We start from the raw sequence: 20,883 nt of genomic DNA on the forward strand, positions 1-20,883 counted from the left end.
AAAAAAAAATACTGGCAGGTTATTGGCAAATAAAGATTGCCTTTTATATAATGCTGGTGCAGAGTTATGGAGTCTTTTTGTTTGCGGTAGTAATCATTGGTCTGTACCCATTGCACAGCATTAATGGATTGATTGTTATTTCCAAGGCTGTGTTCTTACCTTTTGAGTTGTTCTAAAAATGCCAATAGATCAGAAACCTCTAAAAACGAATAATGAATGAAAAATTGCAAAAGTGCTCATTACCCAAATATCCATAAACAAAAAAGCTAATTTAATTTATTTCATTATGAAAATGTTTTCCTTATAAAGGTACCTGTTATACAGAATGCTCAGAACTTAGGGTTTTTCGGTTAACGGATCTTTCCGCAATTTGGATCTTCATGCCTTAAGTCTACTAGAAAATCTTGTAAACATTAAATAAACTCAATAGGCTGATTTTGTTTCCAATGAGGATTAATTATATCTTAGTTTGGATTGTGCACAAGGTACTGTTTATTATTACAGAGAAAAATTAAAAATTTGGATTAATTGATTATAATGGAGTCTATGTCGAAGCATACTGGATAATGGGATTACTGCTGATGAAAACACTTTACATGTTGCGATACCCTTACTTTTGCATTGATTAAGGGCAGTGTTGGACTGGGACACCAGGGGCCCACCCAAAAACCTTAGACCAGGAGCCCACCCAAAAACCTTAGACCAGGGGCCCACTCAGTATTATTTTTCTTCCTCTCCTCACTCAATCTCTATTCTTCTAGTCTCTATTCTTTACATACTATAAACTATTATTCCATCTATTTAGCTTCATAGAAATAGGGAATGGCCATGAAATAGGCCAAATGTTTAGCAGCATGAGGGCCCACTGACACCTTGGCCCACCGGGAGTTTTCCTGTTTTCCCGGTGGGCCAGTCCGACACTAATTAAGGGGTATTTTCAGATGCTTTATTGGTGCATTGGTGCAGGAGTGGAGATCTCCTGAAGGCAGAAAGGGACTATCTGTGCCATTGCCCTAAATGTAACTATGTAGTTTGGAATTATTAGGCTTTGTGGCAATATTTTTCAATGGCTCACAAAAATATGGGAAACATTCTGCTTGGTATAATATATATATCTAGTATAAAATGTTGCATCATTTATTTGTCTGCACTTTTCTAGTATCCACTGGGTCTACTGTCTATTGATACACCCTGACTAAATGTTAGCTTATGTTTGGTGGTTATTACTTGGAGAATCCATGTCTAACTGACCTTAATACTTGTTAATGCTGTATAATTATTAGGAATACTTTTTTGAAATACATCAAATGTCCACTGTTAACATTTTTGGGCTGGAGATCACACACTGACAACTTAGCAGTAAAAATCCTCATGTAACTCACTTTTGATGAACGTGTGATGGCGGCAATTTCCGAGTAAAGATCCGAGGTTTCTGGGAATTTTTCTATGACAAGGTTACACATATGGTGGAGGAGGGACTGCCTGTGAACAGTGTCTTTCACTTCTGATACTTTTTCCAAGTAACTAAGATCGAAGCCCTTTGCCTAGAAATAAAAACAACAAAACAAAAAAAAAGGTAACAAAAGATTAAAAGGCAAGTCTCACAACAAAAATGTTGAAGTGTTTATATAACTTTATCATAGACTAATTGAAAAATATTTCAATGGAAATAAACCCAAACACAGGTAGGCCTAATTATAGCTGTCTAACAAATGTACTTATAAGAGAGATTAAGAGAAAAAAATCAGAATCAGAAGAAGCCCAGAATAAACAGACTGATGAGAATTCCAGATCCAGAATCACAATGGGTCAGGTCAGGGGGAGGTTTAAATTTGGCTTTTTAAAAAGTTTTCTGTGTTCAGACTGCTGTAATATCCCAGCTGATTGTTGGATTTCACTGCCATCTTTGAACAGTGCATAACCCCTCCTGATAAGCTAGCTACAGCAGAACCATCCAACCTGCAGCTATCAAACCACTCCTGAATTACAGCATCCATCAACAACTGAAGGCATTCAGAGTATGCTGGAAGCTGCAATTTGACAGCCACAGGAAGGGCACAGACTAGACATTCTTGAATTAGAAGTGTAATTCTTGTGGGGTCATTTGAATCACATTGCTAAGGCTATGATACTTTTTGCATACTTATATCAAAATAATTCACTGTTCAAAACAGCAAGTAGTATCTACCTTAAAAATTTAACTATATAATGAGAAATCATTTAGCACAGCCAAGGCTCCATCTGTATGTTATGAACGGCATAAGGAAATTCATCCTTACATCACTGCTACTTTAAGCTCACTGATACAATGAATTGCAGGGCCCCTAAGGAGCTCATTAATAACTCAAGCAGCAATTGTTTGCTGGTTTAATGTCTAAACAAACACTGAGAAAAGCAATAAAGAGAAACATGTTCTGTTCTGTGGAACTGTACACTGTATATATGACAAATCAAAGTTAACATACAGCAGTCATCTTAAATAGATATCAGAAATTATCATTCTGAAGGTTGCCTGGCAGTAACTGAAATATTCACTGCTATATAAAGGTTTCCATTGTAGCGACAAGCTCCATGAGACCAGAACTTTGACTCTCAGATATCATAATTAGGACACCTGAGCACCGTCGGCCACCTGCTTTAATGCACGACTTACATTAGATCCATTGAGGAAATTGCCAACAGCCAAAAGAGATGCCAGAATGACTTTAAAGGTTTTGTTCTTCGATAACTGCTCCATTCCCAATTTTAAGTCAAACAGAGGCTCTGCTATTTCCTAAGATAAGAAGTATGAGATAAGTAAGCAGTCATACACATCTTAGGACCATATATTGATAGAATATGTATTATGTTTCTCTGTAACATAAACAGTATAATATACACACACCATTCAGCACACATTTCAGCTTGCCCTTGGTATGAACCTGTATACAACTCCTCAGCCATTGTTTGTACCCCCCCCCCCAGGGCTCAAAAACATTTGGTAATACCGTGGAAACTGATAAAATAACACACACAGGAAAGTCTTAGGGTAATGAATTACAATGCTAGGCTTTTAAAAGGATACCTTAGTAACTATTTACATATTTACAAGACAATGCATCTTTTACATTGGTTTTTCTTAAAATGATACTGACACTACAATTTTTCTTTTAAAAATATTACTACATTACTACATTAAAAGTTACCTATAGGTCATGTTGATCGTTTTTCAATGATAGTTCTGCTTTTGTAAGTAATTGTTACTTGAAGTTTCTAAACCCAACTGTTTTGCCAACCCTATTGTCCCTTCTAATGCTAACAGACTACTGCTGCACAAATATGGCAGCCCCCTTATAGAGGGGCATGGGGGTAAGAAAGGTAATGTAAAAGCATCAGGCAAATACCTTTATGGCAAAATTATAAATTGCATTTAGAGTTAAATGTTATGATTTAAGGGTTGTTTTCTGGTGCCAGTATCATCACTGTTAGCCTAAGAAAGGGACTTTTAAACAATCATAATAATAATAATAATAATAATCCTGTTAAACACACACACACACATAAATGAATCTTCCAGTATAGAACAATATTTGTTGATGTGAAGCATTAATGGTTTAATTCTAGCTCCCAAGGGAATTTACTTTGTTGAATGTTGACATACCTATTACAAAATATTGTTATTAGCGTCCTATTTTTGTATAGAGCCAACATATTACACAGGAAAAAACATGACTGTCTCTGACTAATTGAATTCTAATTGAATTCAATGTACATGCAACTAAAATGTATGTATATGCAACAGCTGTAATTATATTTTAAATCATAGAATTATTACATTTCTAGATGGAGGTTTTGAGTTATGCCAAGAACTATGTTCTTTCATACTCTCATTAAATCATATAAATACTAAATATTGCAACTACTGTACGCTTTGGAATGTAGATGTGACATTCTTCACCATGAAGACACTATCCTATCATTATCTCTCTCCTAATCAGTAAAGACTAGTGCATTATTTTGTCTAGATTAGGCCCAATAAACCTAATAAATTAGATGTAAAATAAAACAAACTTGGCACACAGCTGCAGAATGTCCTGTAACAAGGATATATGTGGGGTCACTATGCTTGGAATGTATATGGATTTTCCCCAGAAGTTGACATCGGGTCTCAAAGTTTGAAATCATCTTGTTGTCTGGTGGTACAGGAATGGGATCCCTGACACTGAAATCAGTTATCCAGAAAGCTCAAAATTAAGGCCATCACTCTGAGTATATTTTAGGCAAACAATTCTTATTTTTTTTTTTAATAATTTCCTTTTATCTGAGTAATAAAAACCAGTACCTCCTAACTAAGCTGCATTAATCTATGTTGGGTTTATTTAATGCATAAATGCTTTTCAGCAGACTCCAGGTATGGTGATCCACATTACAGAGAGTTATCTTATCTTGAAAACCTCAGGTCCCAAGAATTTCAGATACATCATACTTTTTTGTGGCGAAACATGGTGAAAATGTTCACTCATCACTAAAAGCTGAGAAACAGGACTAACAGAAACAGGACTTTTGCACTGTTCTGCAAAGGGTTTATAATTTGGTTTCAGTTTAGACTAATCAGAATTACTTGCTTGTACAGGTCAGGATAAAGTCTTTAAAGGAAAAAAAAATGAACGTTAGTGGGATTTTACAAGTTGCTCAAAGTTCCAAATTAATTTCTTTAACACTCTGAAATCAGGATGGAAGGCAAGTTTCAACAAATCCGCAGTTTAAAATTACAGTATTTGCTTGTTCCCCAAGAGAAACTAGGCAAGCTTCTGGTTAGAAAAAAATCGGAAAATAATTTCAGTAAGTAACTTACATTTAAGAAAGGAAAATACTAGCTCATTTTCCTCCTGCGAATTAAAAACATTTAAAGCTAAACTGCTGATGAGAACAGATCATACCAATCCATGGAGCAAGCTCCATTACCCCTAGTACTTAACACCATTAAGGGGGCATGGGGTGGCAGACCACTAGGTTGATTCTGTATGCCCTGCTAAGAATATTGTATTTTGCATATTCAGAGAAAGGAAATGACAATATAAGGACCAACAAACTGCATCATCTTCTACCAACATTTCTCCCAATCAACTGCCTATTCCTGGATCATGTTTGGTTTTGTTCACACTGCATGTGTTATCTCAGTACTCCATGTTACTGCCACACAGATCTCCAAAGGAAGCTACACCTGTGACTGTTGGGGGGGGGGTCAGGAAGACACTGACTGAAAAGCAGTTTCAACATACAGGGCACGCATTACAGCAAATACAATTTATACATAGAAATGCAAATATGAAAATAAAATGCTCAGCACAGACAAAATGCTCTACTTTTCTCATGTATTACTGGGAATGTCATAGAATATAACCCTACTTTGAAGATCATAAAATGTACATTCTGCAGCTATACACGCATGGCCACTGCTTGAATTTACAGCACCATTTTCCTTTCTGGAATCTAGTCAAGATAAACATTGACATATTACTATAGGAGAAAATGTAAACAGTGACATATTTTGCATATGGTTTCTATTTCTTCCTAGCAGCCAGAGGAATTAAAACATTTATCAAACATACAGGCTCCTTTTCAGTAGTTTCCTGTTTAAGATGGTGAAGGCCTTGCTAAGAAGTCAGACTGTAATTTTTTTTAACTGAAAATACAAAAGTGTTAATACTAAAGAAATTTTCCTTTATCATACCAGAAATAAACCAAAACATGGGTTAATAAAGTAAGAACTGCTTTCTTTCTGTTTGGAAAGTGCATGACTATATGGGTTCTTGTGCCTTTTCCATTCATTCATGCATGGGAGAAGAGAGTAAACCGATCTAGGGGGTCATTATACCTTCTCCATGGTCTCATAGTCAAGTTTAAAAGCCCAGAGCTGCAGTCTTGATGATAGCCCACTGATAGAAGAAAGGGTGAGTAAGAACTGCTCGGCTGTCCCCAGTGGAATATCAGGGTTTGCAAGCTGAGCTTCCTGAATCTTCTGTTTTTCCTCTTCTGTAGGCACCATTGTCAGAATTTTCTGTAAAGAAACAAAAACATCAGAAAGAATGTAATTATAAATTAGGCAATAAAATATGGGAAAGTGCTAAGAATCTAAACAGAAAATATGTATATACTTTATATAATAATTCAAATATATAATTGTTGTCATTCAAAAAAACATGGCAGATTTCTGTCTATCAGAGATGCATTGGGAACACTGCACATTCTACTCTAAATTAAAACACGGAGTTATAATATAATTATATTTATGTGTTGTTGCTTATTGTTTTATAGTTAGCACAAGAATATGTCAGAAAATTCCCCTAGTGGTCCACCAGAAAGAGGTGACCCTCCCTTCGTTCTGACGAAGGGAGGGTTAATCCCCCCGAAACGTTAATGCACAGGTGGTCACTTTAAATAAAAGGGGTAAGCTCCCCACCTGCAACATACATGGTGTTGTGCTATTCTCTTAAATCTTCTACAGCAGCATTTAGACCAGTCATGGCAATGACCTAAATTTCAAGAGCTACGAGAATATGGCTGGCTAACATTGAAGAAGCATTAATTAATAAGGTAGAGAGAAGTAACATAGTAGCGGCTTTATCTGAGATTAAGTTAGCAGCAGAATTTTTTGCGGAAGCTTCTATGGATCTAGTAAGACTGGCAGCTAGGTCTACAGTTCTCTCAGTAGTAGCCAGACAAAGTCTTTGGTTAAAAAGTTGGGCAGCCGATGCAGCTTCAAAGGTAAATATTTGTACATTACCATTTGTTGGCTCTATTGCTTTTTGGTCAGAAGCTGGATGACATCATTAAGCGAGCATCAGGTGGTAAGAGTTTTTTTCTTCCTCAGGATAGGAATAGAAGGCGGGCAGGATATTTTTAACAATCCTTCAGACAAAATTTTAGAGATTTCAGAACATATAGACCTGGAAAATCTTTTGGAAGATCACAGTCATGGAGAGGAAGTCAGAGTGCTTTGTTGAGAGGTCAGAGAGGCATAGCTTCTTCTTCAGGTTCGTCTGCCTTTTGTCCATATAGGGGATTCTTAGGGGAAGGTTAAAAGCCTTCTTTAAAATCTGGGCAACATGGTGCACCGACTCATGGGTACTAGACATACAAAGACGGTACAGATTAGAGTTCAAGAAGGTTTCTTCTCAGAGATTTCTACTATCCAGAATTCCACTAGAATCAAAGAAAAAACGAGCGCTACAGGAATCTTTAAGAAAATTGCATCACAGGAGGTAATAATAGAAGTACCGGAAGAGGAAAGGGGGTTAGGAAGATATTCTCCTCTGTTTCAAGTAAAGAAGCCATCAGGCGAATATAGTGCAATCCTGGATCTCAAGTTAGTAAATCGTTATCTAAAGATTGGCTCCTTCAAGATGGAATCCCTAAAGTTTATAAGCTCAAGTATTCTCAGAGGAGATTGGCTAGTTACGATAGATCTCAGAGATGCTTACTATCATGTTCCTATAAGTCCGGAGGATCAAAGATTTCTGAGATTTGTGATTGGCTCCCAGCATTTCCAGTTCACTTCCCTACCTTTTGGACTTTCAACATCTCCAAGAACATTTACTAAAATTCTGATTGTTTTAGTAGCACAAATGAGGTTGTCAGGGATCCAAATATAATATAATAATGGATAAAGGCTTCATCCAGAGCAAAGTTATTAGCAGATATAGAGAAGGTGATTCACAGTCTTCAGGCTCATGGTTGGATCATCAATTGGGAGAAGAGCAACTTGGATCCAAAGCAGGATTTTAGGGACCATGATAGATTCACGGAAAATGACTCTTTCTCTTACAGTTCAGAGGAAAATGGTGATTATCCAAGAGATGGAAGAATTTATGAGGACTGTCAGTGTGTCAACAAGACAAATTATGTATAGGACTGGTGCCTTGGGCTCAGTGGCATTCCAGAACATTGCAAGGTTGGTTCCTCACGAGTTGGAACAAGATAAATCTTTTCCAGAACTTCCAACTGCCTCTAGAAATCTGACAGGAGTTACAATGGTGGATAGTTCCAGAGAATTTAGACAGGAGCTGTCAGATGGGGAAGATTCAATGGGAAGTTTTGACCTCGGTTGCTTCGGCCTCAGGATGGGGGGCACAATTTCAGAAGCGATTCGCTCAAGGAGCATGGGAATGCAGACAGATAAATCTGTCATCAAATATACTAGAAATAAGAGCCTTGTGGGAAGCTATTCAAGCCTTTACTCCACTCCTGAAAGGTCGGGCCGGCTTTGACAATGTCACAGCGATTCAGTATGTGAAGAAGCAGGGAGGGACCAAGAGTCCATCCCTTCTCAGGGAAATTGCTCAGATTATGAAATGGGCAGAATATTATCTAGACAATCTATCAATCCTATATTTGGCAGGCAGTCAAAACGTTTGCGCAGATTTTCTGAGCCAAACTCAGGTACAGCCAGGAGAATGGGAGCTACAGCCCACGGCTTTCAAATTCATCATCAAAATCTGGGGTTGTCCAGAAATAAATCTATTTGCAACCTCTTCCAACAGGTTCATGTCAAGATTCCCTATGAGGGGGGCGGAAGCAGTGGATGCTCTAACAGCACCTTGGGAACTCAATTTGGGATATGCTTTCCCTCCAATTCCATTAATCCTTCCGCTATTGAAGAGGATTGCAGTGGAGAAGGTGATAATAATAATGATTGCTCCGTGTTGGCCCCGCAGAGTTTGGTTTCCGATATTATTGGGACTTTCAATGAGTGCTCCAATTCAGTTGAATCAGTTTTCCAATCTTCTCCAACAGGGACCAATAGTCCATCTGAATCCCCAAGTATTCAACTTACTGGCTTGGAGATTGAAAGGTCAAGGCTGAGTAGTTCAGGTTGTTCTGATAAAGTTATATCTACTCTATTGGCTGCCAGAAAATTTTCTACCAGAAGTACCTATTATAGGATTTTGGATAGATTTGATACAACACATTCTAAGACGGTGGAGGTCTTAGAGTTCTTACACTCTGGGCTTGACAGGGGGCCTTAGCCCAAGTGCCCTAAAAGTACAAATATCAGCTATATCTGCTGTGTCGGGTATTAGATTCTCTAATGATGAGCTCATTCAGAGATTTTGTGTGGCCATTACAAAGTTAAAGCCAAGAGTTAGATCTTTTAGTCCCCCATGGGATCTGCCTATGGTTCTTAAAATGTTAACAAGTCCTCCATTTTCACCTGTGGATCAAATATCTTTAAATCTTCTTTGCTGGAAGGTGGCTTTCTTAATTGCTATTGTGTCCACCAAACATATCAGTGAACTTCAAGCCTTATCAGTGAAGGCAGAACTATGTATTTTTGCTATGGATAAGGTTATCTTAAAAACTGATCCCGAATTTCTACCAAAAAAAGTTTCAAACTTTCATTTGTCACAAGACATTATTATTCCAAGGTTGTCAGAAGAGATTATCCAAGAAAAACCTCAGCTATTAGAAATTGATCCAGCTAGAATTCGAGAGACATTTATCCAAAGATCAGCGACTGTGAGGAAAACAGATCGTCTGTTTATTATTTTACAGGGGCCTCGTAAAGGACAAGTGGCCTCTAAGAAGACACTCAGTAAGTGGATAACGAATTGCATTGAGACAGCATATAGGGAACAGAGTTTGCAAAAACCTCAGAATCTAAGGGCGCATTCAACAAGAGCTTTATCTACCTCTTGGGCTGCTAAAGGGGAGGTTCCCATGGAAAAGATCTGTAGAGCTGCTACTTGGGCCTGTCCAGATACATTTATTCAGTTTTATAAACTGGATATTCGTAGCAACCAGGAGTCAGTATTTGCTTTGTCTGTCCTGAGTTCAGTTTCTCAGTAAAAATATATTAAGCATTGAAGGTGTCTTTATTCCCTCCCAGATCGCTTTGGTGATTCCCATGGTGTATGCTGTTTCAAGGAGTCCAGGAATGTTAGAAATTTTTATCATACTTACCGTAATTTCTCTTATCTGGACTCAGAAGAAACAGCATACACCATGCCAACAGGGGAACTAAGCTGGAGGAGGGTCTGAGATAGAAGTAAAAAAGTAGGTGTTTTGAGGGGCCTGTCCTAATCAACTTGGGGGTGGGATAAAAACCCATGGTGTATGCTGTTTCAGGAAAGAGAAATTACGGCAAGTTTGATAAAAATTTCTAACATTGTGTGCACAAGATCAGGAAGGGTGCTTTTGCTCAGTTATTATCTCCTTTTAATAAGGAAGTTTTTAAGGCTCCCACAAGTAAAATAAATAGAATCTGCTCACTCTTTTTAATAAGAATAAAACTTCAAATATAATATGCAGTTATATTAATTAGAGTGTATAGACATAACAAAAAGGGATCCCTAGTTCTATTATGATTATTCCCTCCTGCTTAAAGGAAAAAAACTTCAGTACATAGCATTTTATTTAGTTTTTATTGACTATTAGATGTTTTTGTATTTAGGTCATTACCTCAATACCCTCTTTGGTGATGGCATATTCATCAAAATTCAAGATCGCCGTCTTGATAATATGAACAGTTGGCAGCACCGTTAACCCAATATTTATAGCATTGCTCCTCTTGGGATCCAGTACAACCAGATACTGTTTCTTCACATCAGTCCCTTTCTGTAAAAACAAATTAAAAGGCTAAGGACATACAGGGCACCCAATTTAATATTCATGCTTAAATACTTGTACTTTACTAAGTCTTATAATATACACAAACTTATTTTAATGTCTCCCTCTTTCTGTCAATGGGAATCAGACGACAGCACCACCAACCACCAATCTGCTCATACAGTGGGTGTGATCTGGGGCCTTTTTTGTGTGGAGGTGGAGTAAAAGAAAACATGACAGGTAAAAACACCTGAAAATGCAACGTGTTATAAGCTGTAGATGTAGGAGACACAGGAAAATTAGTAGATGCTATTTGTAGACAGCATTCCGGTATATAAAAAAAACAAAGGCTTTCAATGTTTTTTGGGCGATAGAATAACCTGCTTTCTTCCTGAGAAGGAACTGTCACAATTTCTAGCCTGATTAAAGTAGAAGCTACTAATCTCAAGATATGACATTGAATTCTAGCTATCCATACTAACAGCTGTACAAAAGTCAATTTAAATACTGACTTATGAATCTAGCTTAGAGCATTTCCCCATCAACAGTAGCTTGTTGCTGGGGAAATATTACATCTGCCAATATGCAAAGGCCATGTGCCAGAATGCCACTTCGTATACAAAATTAATACACAACATGTCAGAACACATGCAGCCACTGTGTACTGTATGAATGTAAGCAGGGTCTGTAGCCAGCACACCACTCTGACAGCAAAGCCTCTACACAGTTAGTAAAAGTTGCAGTATTTTTGTTTGCCCCAAAAAAAAAATTTAGTCACCAGTGAGGCCCCAGATATACATTTTTATTAAATTATACAGTAGACCCTCATTTTATGCCGACTTTTCATCAGCACAAGTTATCCAACTTCTAACTATAGATATAAATCTAAAAAACAAAAAAACAAAACAAAAAGAAAAATAATATATAACATTATGAGGTAAGTTATATTCAAACTTTTTCTACCTTAGAAGCTGTCAATTCCTTGGCTTTGGATTCAAAAAGATGCTCAATTTTTTCAGTATCCACAGAAACTTTATCCATTGAATCCCAAAGTGTTCCTTTTCCAAACTTTCCCCTACTTGTGTTTTCAGGTTCTTTCATTTCCTTCCAAAAAAGTTTCACAGTTTTCCTCTTTTTAGTCAAAGCTGTGCTACTCACATTCTGGGACATGGAACTAAAGCTAGGAGGAGCAGGTGGAGGAGGTGGCAAATTTAGGCTGTTACATAGTGAAGGTGGAGGACAAATAGGTGGAGCTGGTGGAAGTGGACAACCAGGTAGTGGCGGAGGTGGTGGTGGAGGTGGAAAAGGCAACCCAGTAAGGGATGGAGGGGGTATAGAATTCAAAATTGGTGGATGTGGTGGTGATGCAGTAACTGGTGAATCAAAGTAAAGGACGTCGTAATCCTCTTCCTCACACAGATCAGTAAAATCCAGGTCTTTAATCTTTAGTACTGTCTGAGGCTTTGATGATTGCTCCCACAGAACTGCTGAGGATTTCTTATAGGGAATCATTAGCGTTTTCTCCAAATTCTTGGCATTGGTTTCTGCATCAATGCTGTACTGAGACCTCATAACTGTTCTCCTCGATTCAGCAGTATTTTCAATGCTTATATTCGTAGAATTCTCTATCTGACCTTTCTCCGCCCTAAACATGGGATTCTTCCTTTCTCTGGGTGACTTCAGCACTTCGTTTGACGGAATGTTTTTTGCATTAACAATTTCTGTATCGAGGCTAGTACCATCCTGATTTTTGGAATAGAACATTTCCAGCATAAACTTTTTAGAGCTGGAGCGATCTGTAGTTGGTGGGGGGACGCAAACTTGACTTTCTTTAAGGGGGAAAAAAGTTTAAATCACCATTAATAGCAAAGACACAAAGAATAATATTTTAAACTCAGGAATCTCTTAATAAGACTCAATGCAAACAAGATCACATTATAATACACAAAAATAAATAAACACAAAACAAATTAGGGCTTATTTAAGACCCCAAGTGCTGTGTGCAAAGTGCAATTTCAAACACCATTTGAAGCTCCATGGTTCGCTTGCATCAATAAGTGAACTTTTGCGCATAACAGAAAGGGTGGTGGGAGGCAACAGGGCGCAACTATAGGATAGTGCAAGAAGCATCTTTGGATCCAAGTAATTTTAAGTACTTTTAATGAAGTGTCAATGTGTGCATTGATGGTGTCCAGTTTTGTATGACTGCTACAAAAATGCTTTCGTAGTAAACGTGCCCTCAGTGTCAAACAGACTTAGTTTTGTGTGCAGAAATTCTTTAATAAATCTAAGAGCATTTACTGTTTATAAAAATAGTCTGGCTAAAATGATAAAAAGAATTGTATATGGCTATAAATACCAAGATGTGGTCAGGCAATTTTGTACATTGACGTCAACTCTTCAGTTCACAATAATGACCAAACACCTGGGCATGGGTCATATGTCAACGTGCCCTTTTATCTAGTGAGTTGTGCCATTACAGGTCAAAGGCAGAGCAGAAAAATGCTTTTCGGGCATAAAAATGAGCTCTAACCCAAAGTTTAATGCCTGCAAATTACCAGCCATTGGGCTAAAATTAACAAAATGCAAATAAATGGTGGGAGCATTACAACTGGAAAAAAGACCCCTTTGTTTCAGCTGGATAAATCTGTATTTTTGCTTGGTGACAAATTCACCAAGTTTAGTTACCACCTAAAGAAATGGTGCACATATGAAAACTGGGTGTCTGAAAAAAAAATCACAATCATGACCAGATATATGCAAATAAAATATGGTTAAAGACATTTCCCATATCCTACTAGTTCCCTGATATTTTGAATCAGATCATAAAAGTAAATGAGATCACAGGTTATCCCTGAATTAAATACAGTTGATTTTTCAGAGCTGTGGATTGTCAGTACATACATAACAAACTTAAATATAGATATGAAGGAATGGCTCACTGATGTACTACTATGTGAAACATAAGGCCTAAACATATCTAAACATATTTGAAATGTCCATAGCCTTACTTAGCACTCATGTATGGCATGTAAAATTGATTTTGTTCTAAAATTACCTATACATACATACGTATTTAGGCACTAATAACGTCAGTCTACATTACTGAGAATGAATATTATGGAGGAACATATAAAAACAAGGAAAAGTTCAAGGCACTGGATTATCAGGACTCAAGTCTCAGTAAAAATAATTCAAATTTATACATACATATATAAGCAAAAGTTATGCAACTGCGTAAAAGTTTTGCAAACCACTAAAAGTATCCTCCACCATTCAAATTTTTATAATTTATATTGTATAATTAACAATTTAGTTTGTTAACATTTCTACAATCTGTTTCAATGTATGGCATTTATTAATTTCCCCATCACTTTCCTTAGTAATCATTTATACAGAACTTTCATCCAGGACATTGCTGTGCTCTGCACCTGGCATTAAATTAAAAAAAAAACAGGTGCAGAGAGCCTATGATTAAGTGTTTGTAACAAGAAACGCGTAAGGCAGAGGACACAATAAATCTTTTTACTTTATTTCAACTATTTGATGGAAGATTGCCTTTATTTGAGTGCCTGCTCCAGATTCATTTACGGTTATCCGCCCCGTATGCTGAAGGTGCAGAGAACAGCAATGCCTGCCAATGCCGAGGATCTGTTTGTGCGTCATACTTTATTAAGGCATTAAGTAAGTTTCATCTTTAAATGCAAAGTTTAACCAATAACAACAGCATCCCTGTAAAAGTATATTTTATAGATACAAACATGTTAAATGAACTATCTGAGTAAAGTCCAAGTTCATAAAAAAATGTCTTACTTGGTTTTGATTCATGTTCCTGCTTCTCTCCTCGCTCCTCCCTTTCCAATGTGCTGCTGGCTGAAGAATCACTGGAGCCAGAGCACAGCTCTTTTTCATTTAGGCTCTCATTTTTCTCTTCTTTCTCACTCAGATCTTCATGTCCTTTGTTAAACAAAGACCTAAGGTTACTCAATAGAATTATCTCAATATAATATCTCTAACATTTCCAAACAACGTCACTGTTTATTTGCTATTTTAGATTGTAAGCTCTTTTGAGCAGGACCCTTTTCACCTTTGTATAGGTTACTGGTTACTATGTATAAACACATTTAAGGGTAGATTTATCAAAATGTGAGTTTAGATTTTAATAAACAAAAACTCACCCACTTTCTATTAATTCCTATGGGATTTTTAAAATAGTATTCATCAATGGGTGAAAGTTAGAACTCACCATTTGAGGAATATTCTTCCAAAAATCCCATAGGAATGAGTTGAACGTGGGTGAGTTTTTAGTTAATAAAATCTAAACTCACATTTTGATAAATCTGACCCTTAATTTACAGCACTGCTGAATATGTTGGTGCTCTAAAAATACATAATAAATGGAAAATATATACAGAAAACATGGCATACATAGACAGGAAGAAAATAATAGGAGAATTGTTACTATGACACTTGTAATAATATGGATACCCTTAACTCCAAAACATATTGTTGCCCATTGTACTCACATAGTATTTTAAAAAGGCCTTTGCATTTAAAAGCTCTTAGGACACTTTAAAAGGGAACAAAAGTCTAAAATAGAATAAGGCTAGAAATTATGTATTTTGTATACTAAACATAAACATGAACTTACTGCACCACAAGCCTAATAAAACAAATGATTTATGCTTTCAAAGTTGGCCACAGGGGGTCACCATCTTGTAACTATGTGAAAAATCTTTACAAGCCCAAGACCTTGCACATGCTCAGTGTGGTCTGGGCTTCAGTTGGGAGGTTAAGTTTAGGGATCATCATAAATTATCAAAACAGCACAAGTCTAATAATATCTGCCATAGAAGCCAACAGCAAGACTGATGCTTCAGAATGCAGACTGCACTGGGTCTGTGGATACGAATCTCTACAGTTGCCAGCTGCTTTGCAGGGAAACAAACAAAGCTGCTTGAGTTCTGGGAAGTAAGGTGGGTTTTCCTTTCCGCAGCAGTCGGAGCCAGTAAAACAAAGGGGGAATTTCACTGCATACAGTCAGGTTTCTTATAAAAACGGTACACATTTTTGTAATTGAAGTATATTGGAAATGTTTCTTTTTTATTAAAGAAAGTAAAAATAGGATTTTATTTTTATTGACTTTACATCCCTTTAAAGAATGTCTACTAAAATGAATGCATCAAAACACATCACACTACATCAAAGTTTTTAAATACAGGTAATTATGTTTCTGTGGGTTCAACACGCATATATTATGTAACATATGGATAAAAATGCACTACGTGGTGTTTTAAAAACCTTACTGGAACTAATCTGAATGTTCATAGGTGCAACCAGACAGGAAAAAAATTACCTCAACTCATGTACTTAGGTGAACTCAAACTTTTGTCTAAAATATCAATGAAAATAATTATTGTGTAAGGGACTCAGCCTGTTAAATAAGGCAGATGACAAAAAAGTGTCATCAAAGAGGGCATAGAGCAATAATAGTGTACAGTAGAATATGTGCACGCAGATGTTAGAATTTTAATACACATTTTTAACTACTATAATTTTATATTAATCAATAAGTGCATGTAAACGCAGATGAAAAAACATAAGTGTTGATATGCCTGTCTATCAAAGTAAGCAAGGAAGTAAGCTAATTTTTTAGCCCTTTCATTGTCACCAGGTTTTTACAGTACATTTCTTTAGCTCTGGTCTGAGAAGGATTCTGTGGGATTCTTTGAAGCCTTCTTTTGATGGAACACTTCTGCCTTATTCTAAGGGCAGAGACACACGCTGCAATTAGGGGAGATTAGTCAACCGGCGACAAATCTCCCCTTCTTCGGGGTGACCAATCTCCCCAAACTGCCTTCCCGCCAGCTAGAATAAAAATCGGCGACAGGATGGCACTCGGGTCGCTTCGTTTTCCGAAGTCACCCGAATTTGCCTCAGGAAGAAACTTCGGGCGGTTTCAGAAAATGAATCACTTCGAGTGCCATCCCGCCATTGATTTTCATTCTAGCCGGCGGAAAAGCAGGGGAGGAAGTTCGGGGAGATTAGTCGCCCCGAAGAAGAGGAGATTTGTTGCCGGGTGACTAATCTCTTACTCAGCTTTACGTTACTTGATATATCAGATAGTTATATTTAGATGCCAATACTTTCTTAATTTATAACCCTTTTAATTGTCATTAGACCCGTGGAACAGAAAAACCTCAATTACACATTGCTAAGCAGTAAAAGAGATTGTTACTGTTTGGCAAAGTAATATTTTGCATTGGATATTGTGCCTTATAATTAGACATTAGCGTTCATACACATACAGTATTTAATAGCAACGTATGAAGTAGAAAATATTGAACGTTCTTTTTCACATGTGGCACAAAGTTTTTTCCTTAGAGTCAGGGATTTATGCAAATAATGAATATCGTACTACTGGAGTTAAGCATGTACCTTCTTCCTGTTGGCTAGGAGACATGGCTTCTTCACACAAATCCCCTCCACTACGCACAGCCTCCGCCAATACATCTTGTCTGCCCTTGGACAAGGCTGATATTTTCTCCAGTTCAGTGGCAGCCAAGTTTTCCAAAAACCTGCTTCTGCAAGTAAAAAGAGAACCTACACTTGAGAATTCCTCCAAGCTCATTACACTGTCTGAAAATATTAAATTATTCAGCTTCGGGTGGCAATCCCACAGTTTAATGGCTATTGAGAGACACAGAGATTCTGTTTTTACCACTGATGTTTGCTTATGGGGTTGACTACACAAATTACTTTATAAATTATAGGTTGAAACCATTGAATCAGCATATGAAGTGATCTAAATAGGGAGATACATTCCCTGGTTTTAAGTTTGGAGTTTACACTATTATTTCTGGTCTCCCTAAAAATGTAAAAATTAGAGTTTTACTGTATTTAGTTTTATGTCAATCACACCCACAATTTTCCCTAACCATTAAAAAACATTATGATTGTTATACATTTTTGTGTGTTTGTGTGTTGAGAGATAGAGAGAGATATTATAAATATACAGGTATAGGGTCCGTGATCTGGAAACCCATTATCCAGAAAGTTCTGATTTATGGAAAGGCTGTCTCCTATAGATTCCATTATATCCAAATAATGAAAAATTTTAAAAAATGATTTCCCTTTTCTCTGTAATAATAAAACACTACCTTGTACTTGATCCCAACTAAAATATAATTAATCCTTATTGGAAGCAAAACCAGCCGATTGGGATTATTTAATGTTTAAATTATCTTTAAGTAGACTTAAGGTATGAAGATCCAAATTATGGAAAGATCCGTTATCCGAAAAGCCCCAGGTCCCAAGCATCGTGGATAACTGTTCCCATACCAGTATACTTTTTTACACACACAGACAATAACTGTAGATAGTCCTACAACGTCTTTAGAAACTCTGCTCTTTTTGTTATATATAGACATATTGCAGTCTTTAACATTACTGCCCTTTCAAAAGATATAAATTTAGTAATAAACCTGAAACATTGAACAAAATCATAACAGTATTAAAAGAAGCTTAAATGGTTCAAGTGCAATTAAAACAATGAAAGCTAATGTATATTTGCTAGGGTAATCTTTTTCTGCATACCATATTAATTGTCTCAGCTGAGAAGTCATGCCCAGCAAACTTTCCCAGATGGAAATTGCACTTGAGCAACCTATTATTTTAAATTATTCTGTTGGATATATGTACATAATTTGCTCTGTTACTTTCTATTCCTTCTATAATTTCCCCTTTGTATCATCTGGTTGTAAATGTTTGGAATACAAGAATAATAAACGTTTTAAAAATTATTTATGGCCACCATGGGGTTTGCTGTTCACAAGACTAATGACACACAAGTAGATATGTTTCTATTATGTCAATGTTAATTTTCTAAAGAAATGTAACAATGAAAAAAATGTGTGGAATTCCTGACTGCAGGATCCTAATGCAGACAATTGGGAGTGCCAACTAGATAGGCTTCTTAGTGTGAGATTGTTCTTTTATTGTCTGTCTGGTAACAAGTGGCATGTCTAAAATCAGACCACTTTATGGAAAAACTGGACAACACTGGAATGTTTGATGTTGTCTGTGGGCATAAGGTACGTGCAAAGTGAAGAAGCTTGGATCCTATTCCTAAAGGAATTAAAGAAACATTTTGCATAACAGCACTTCTGAAACAGTTATCTTGCCTAAAACAGCAGAGCTGTAGGTAACAGAAATTATCTTTCCCATGCATTCATAAAAAGTTTTTTCTTTAAAACAAAATTGTATTATCACACTTTCTATAATCTAAAGCACAGCTATAAAACTCATGCTGACTGTTTTTGTTGGGAATATTTGTATTTGAAACTTGGAACACTTTGGCATCCTTCCAACTTTAGGGATGATAATAAATGGCTACATGCTTAAATGCACAGATGGCTCCAGGGCTCTCTCACACACTGCATTAATGTTTCAGCGCACCCTGGCAGGCAGTAGATGTTTTACCTAAACAGTTACATATTCTGCCAAAATAATAACATGTTCTTCTTAAAGGAACAGTTCAGTGTACAAATAAAAACTGGGCAAATAGATTGTGCAAAATAAAAAATGTATATATATATATATATATATATATATATATATATATATATATATTTATATATATATATATATATACCAGTTTTATTGTATGTGCAAAATCCAGTTGATTTGGAAAGTCCCATGTCTCCCAAATGTGACAATATCAGTTAAGTATAGTTTTATGGAGATTTATGACCTCTATTGATAGTAACATAGTAAATTATTAAAGCATCACAGCAGAAATCAGCATACTTTAAATTCCAAAGCCAAAAAAAAAATAATCTAACAGTAATTTTAACCCAGGAAACCATAGATTTTTGAAAAGTATACATTCTTATAAATAAAAAATGGGTAAATGTCTCTTTACTTCAAAGTACCATACTGGAAAACTTTGCTTTACCAATTGTTTTCATAAAAATGTATGAACAATCTAAAAGAAAAAAAAAACACATCAAAACACTCATGTTGCCTCCCCACATGGCATTAGGTACCAAGGGTTACTAAAGTATCTGGTACATAGACACACAAAAATCACAATAGTGCATACAAACTTTTATGGCAATCCATGTGGATACTGCAAAATTAACACATTTACTGCATTTTATGTGGGCTAAAGCAACAAAAATACATTTACCCTTTAAAAACAAAAATGTTTGGAACATACATGTGGAGGCTTGCATGTATTAAAGGTCTTGGTTTTAGAGGTTTTTGAAACAATGACTGCCATTGAATTTATTAAAAGTTCCATTTATAAAAAGTTTGAACTAAAAAAAGCGATGAACAATCCGGGAAAAAAAACAGAAGACAATCTAAAAATTAGACTTTTTTGGGCGACTTTTGAGAAACAAAAACCAGAAACCTCTAAAATTCTCATTGGTAAATCAAATAGCAGTTAGGCAGGTTAAAATAGAGCTAAAAGGTTGAACTTGATGGACGTGTGTCATTTTTCAACCTAACTTACTATGTCCAAATGGTCCAATAGGATTAGAGCAACTTCTATTGTCTTCTACAGTCCCTCGACAACTTTTACTTGAAGTAAATCTTGAATTTTTAGATATAGTGATAGTGTCGCAATTGCTCATGTATATGACATTTTGGAAGGGTGAGGGGTTTAATCCTACTCTACGGGGACAATTTACTTAAGGTCGAATATCGAGGGTTAATTAACCCTCGATATTCGACTGTCGAATTGAAATCCTTCGACTTCGAATATCGAAGTCGAAGGATTTAGCACAATTTGTTCGATCGATTTTAATCCATCGATCGAACGATTTTTCTTCAACCTAAAAAAGATAGCAAAGCCTATGGGGAACTTCCCCATAGGCTAACATTGACTTTGGTAGCTTTTAGGTGGCGAACTAGGGGGTCGAACTTTTTTTTTAAAGAGACAGTACTTCGACTGGTCGACAGTACTATCGAATGGTCAATAGTACCAACTTTTCCTTAACGTTTTCTAAGCTGTGCAACCCGAAAAAGTGGTTAAGAAGCAGTTAGGCACCTTACTTTGTAATTTCTGTTGCAGGAGGAGATTACAATGTATTGCTGTGGATAATGATGAGTAATTTTTTTTGTCTCAAATCATCTTAAGAATTCCTTAGCTAAATGTTTTGCAATATGTTATTTGTATGCTTCAGGTTAGATCAAATTTGCATACATTTTCAGACTACTTACTAAATTTTGTTGAGAATGGGTTTATCATCACAAAAATTACTATTCTTCTTAGGGTTGTGGGAAGAATTC

At 36.4% G+C, this 20,883-nt stretch overlaps 1 protein-coding gene across 1 annotated transcript in view; it reads right to left on the bottom strand.

Annotated features, from left to right (window-relative positions):
• fhod1.S (formin homology 2 domain containing 1 S homeolog) overlaps nucleotides 1–20,883 on the bottom strand; it is a 92,114-nt gene that overhangs the window by 14,206 nt on the left and 57,025 nt on the right. The window contains exons 12-18 of the mRNA XM_018260652.2: nucleotides 17,026–17,171; nucleotides 14,401–14,544; nucleotides 11,551–12,416; nucleotides 10,441–10,596; nucleotides 5,858–6,040; nucleotides 2,654–2,773; nucleotides 1,383–1,544 (exon numbers count right to left, since the gene is read on the bottom strand). Of these exons, the coding sequence (XP_018116141.1) occupies nucleotides 1,383–1,544; nucleotides 2,654–2,773; nucleotides 5,858–6,040; nucleotides 10,441–10,596; nucleotides 11,551–12,416; nucleotides 14,401–14,544; nucleotides 17,026–17,171 (1,777 nt within the window). The remainder of the gene's footprint in view (nucleotides 1–1,382; nucleotides 1,545–2,653; nucleotides 2,774–5,857; nucleotides 6,041–10,440; nucleotides 10,597–11,550; nucleotides 12,417–14,400; nucleotides 14,545–17,025; nucleotides 17,172–20,883) is intronic.

Source organism: Xenopus laevis, chromosome 4S (genome assembly GCF_017654675.1).
Source record: "Xenopus laevis strain J_2021 chromosome 4S, Xenopus_laevis_v10.1, whole genome shotgun sequence".
NCBI lineage: Eukaryota > Metazoa > Chordata > Amphibia > Anura > Pipidae > Xenopus > Xenopus laevis.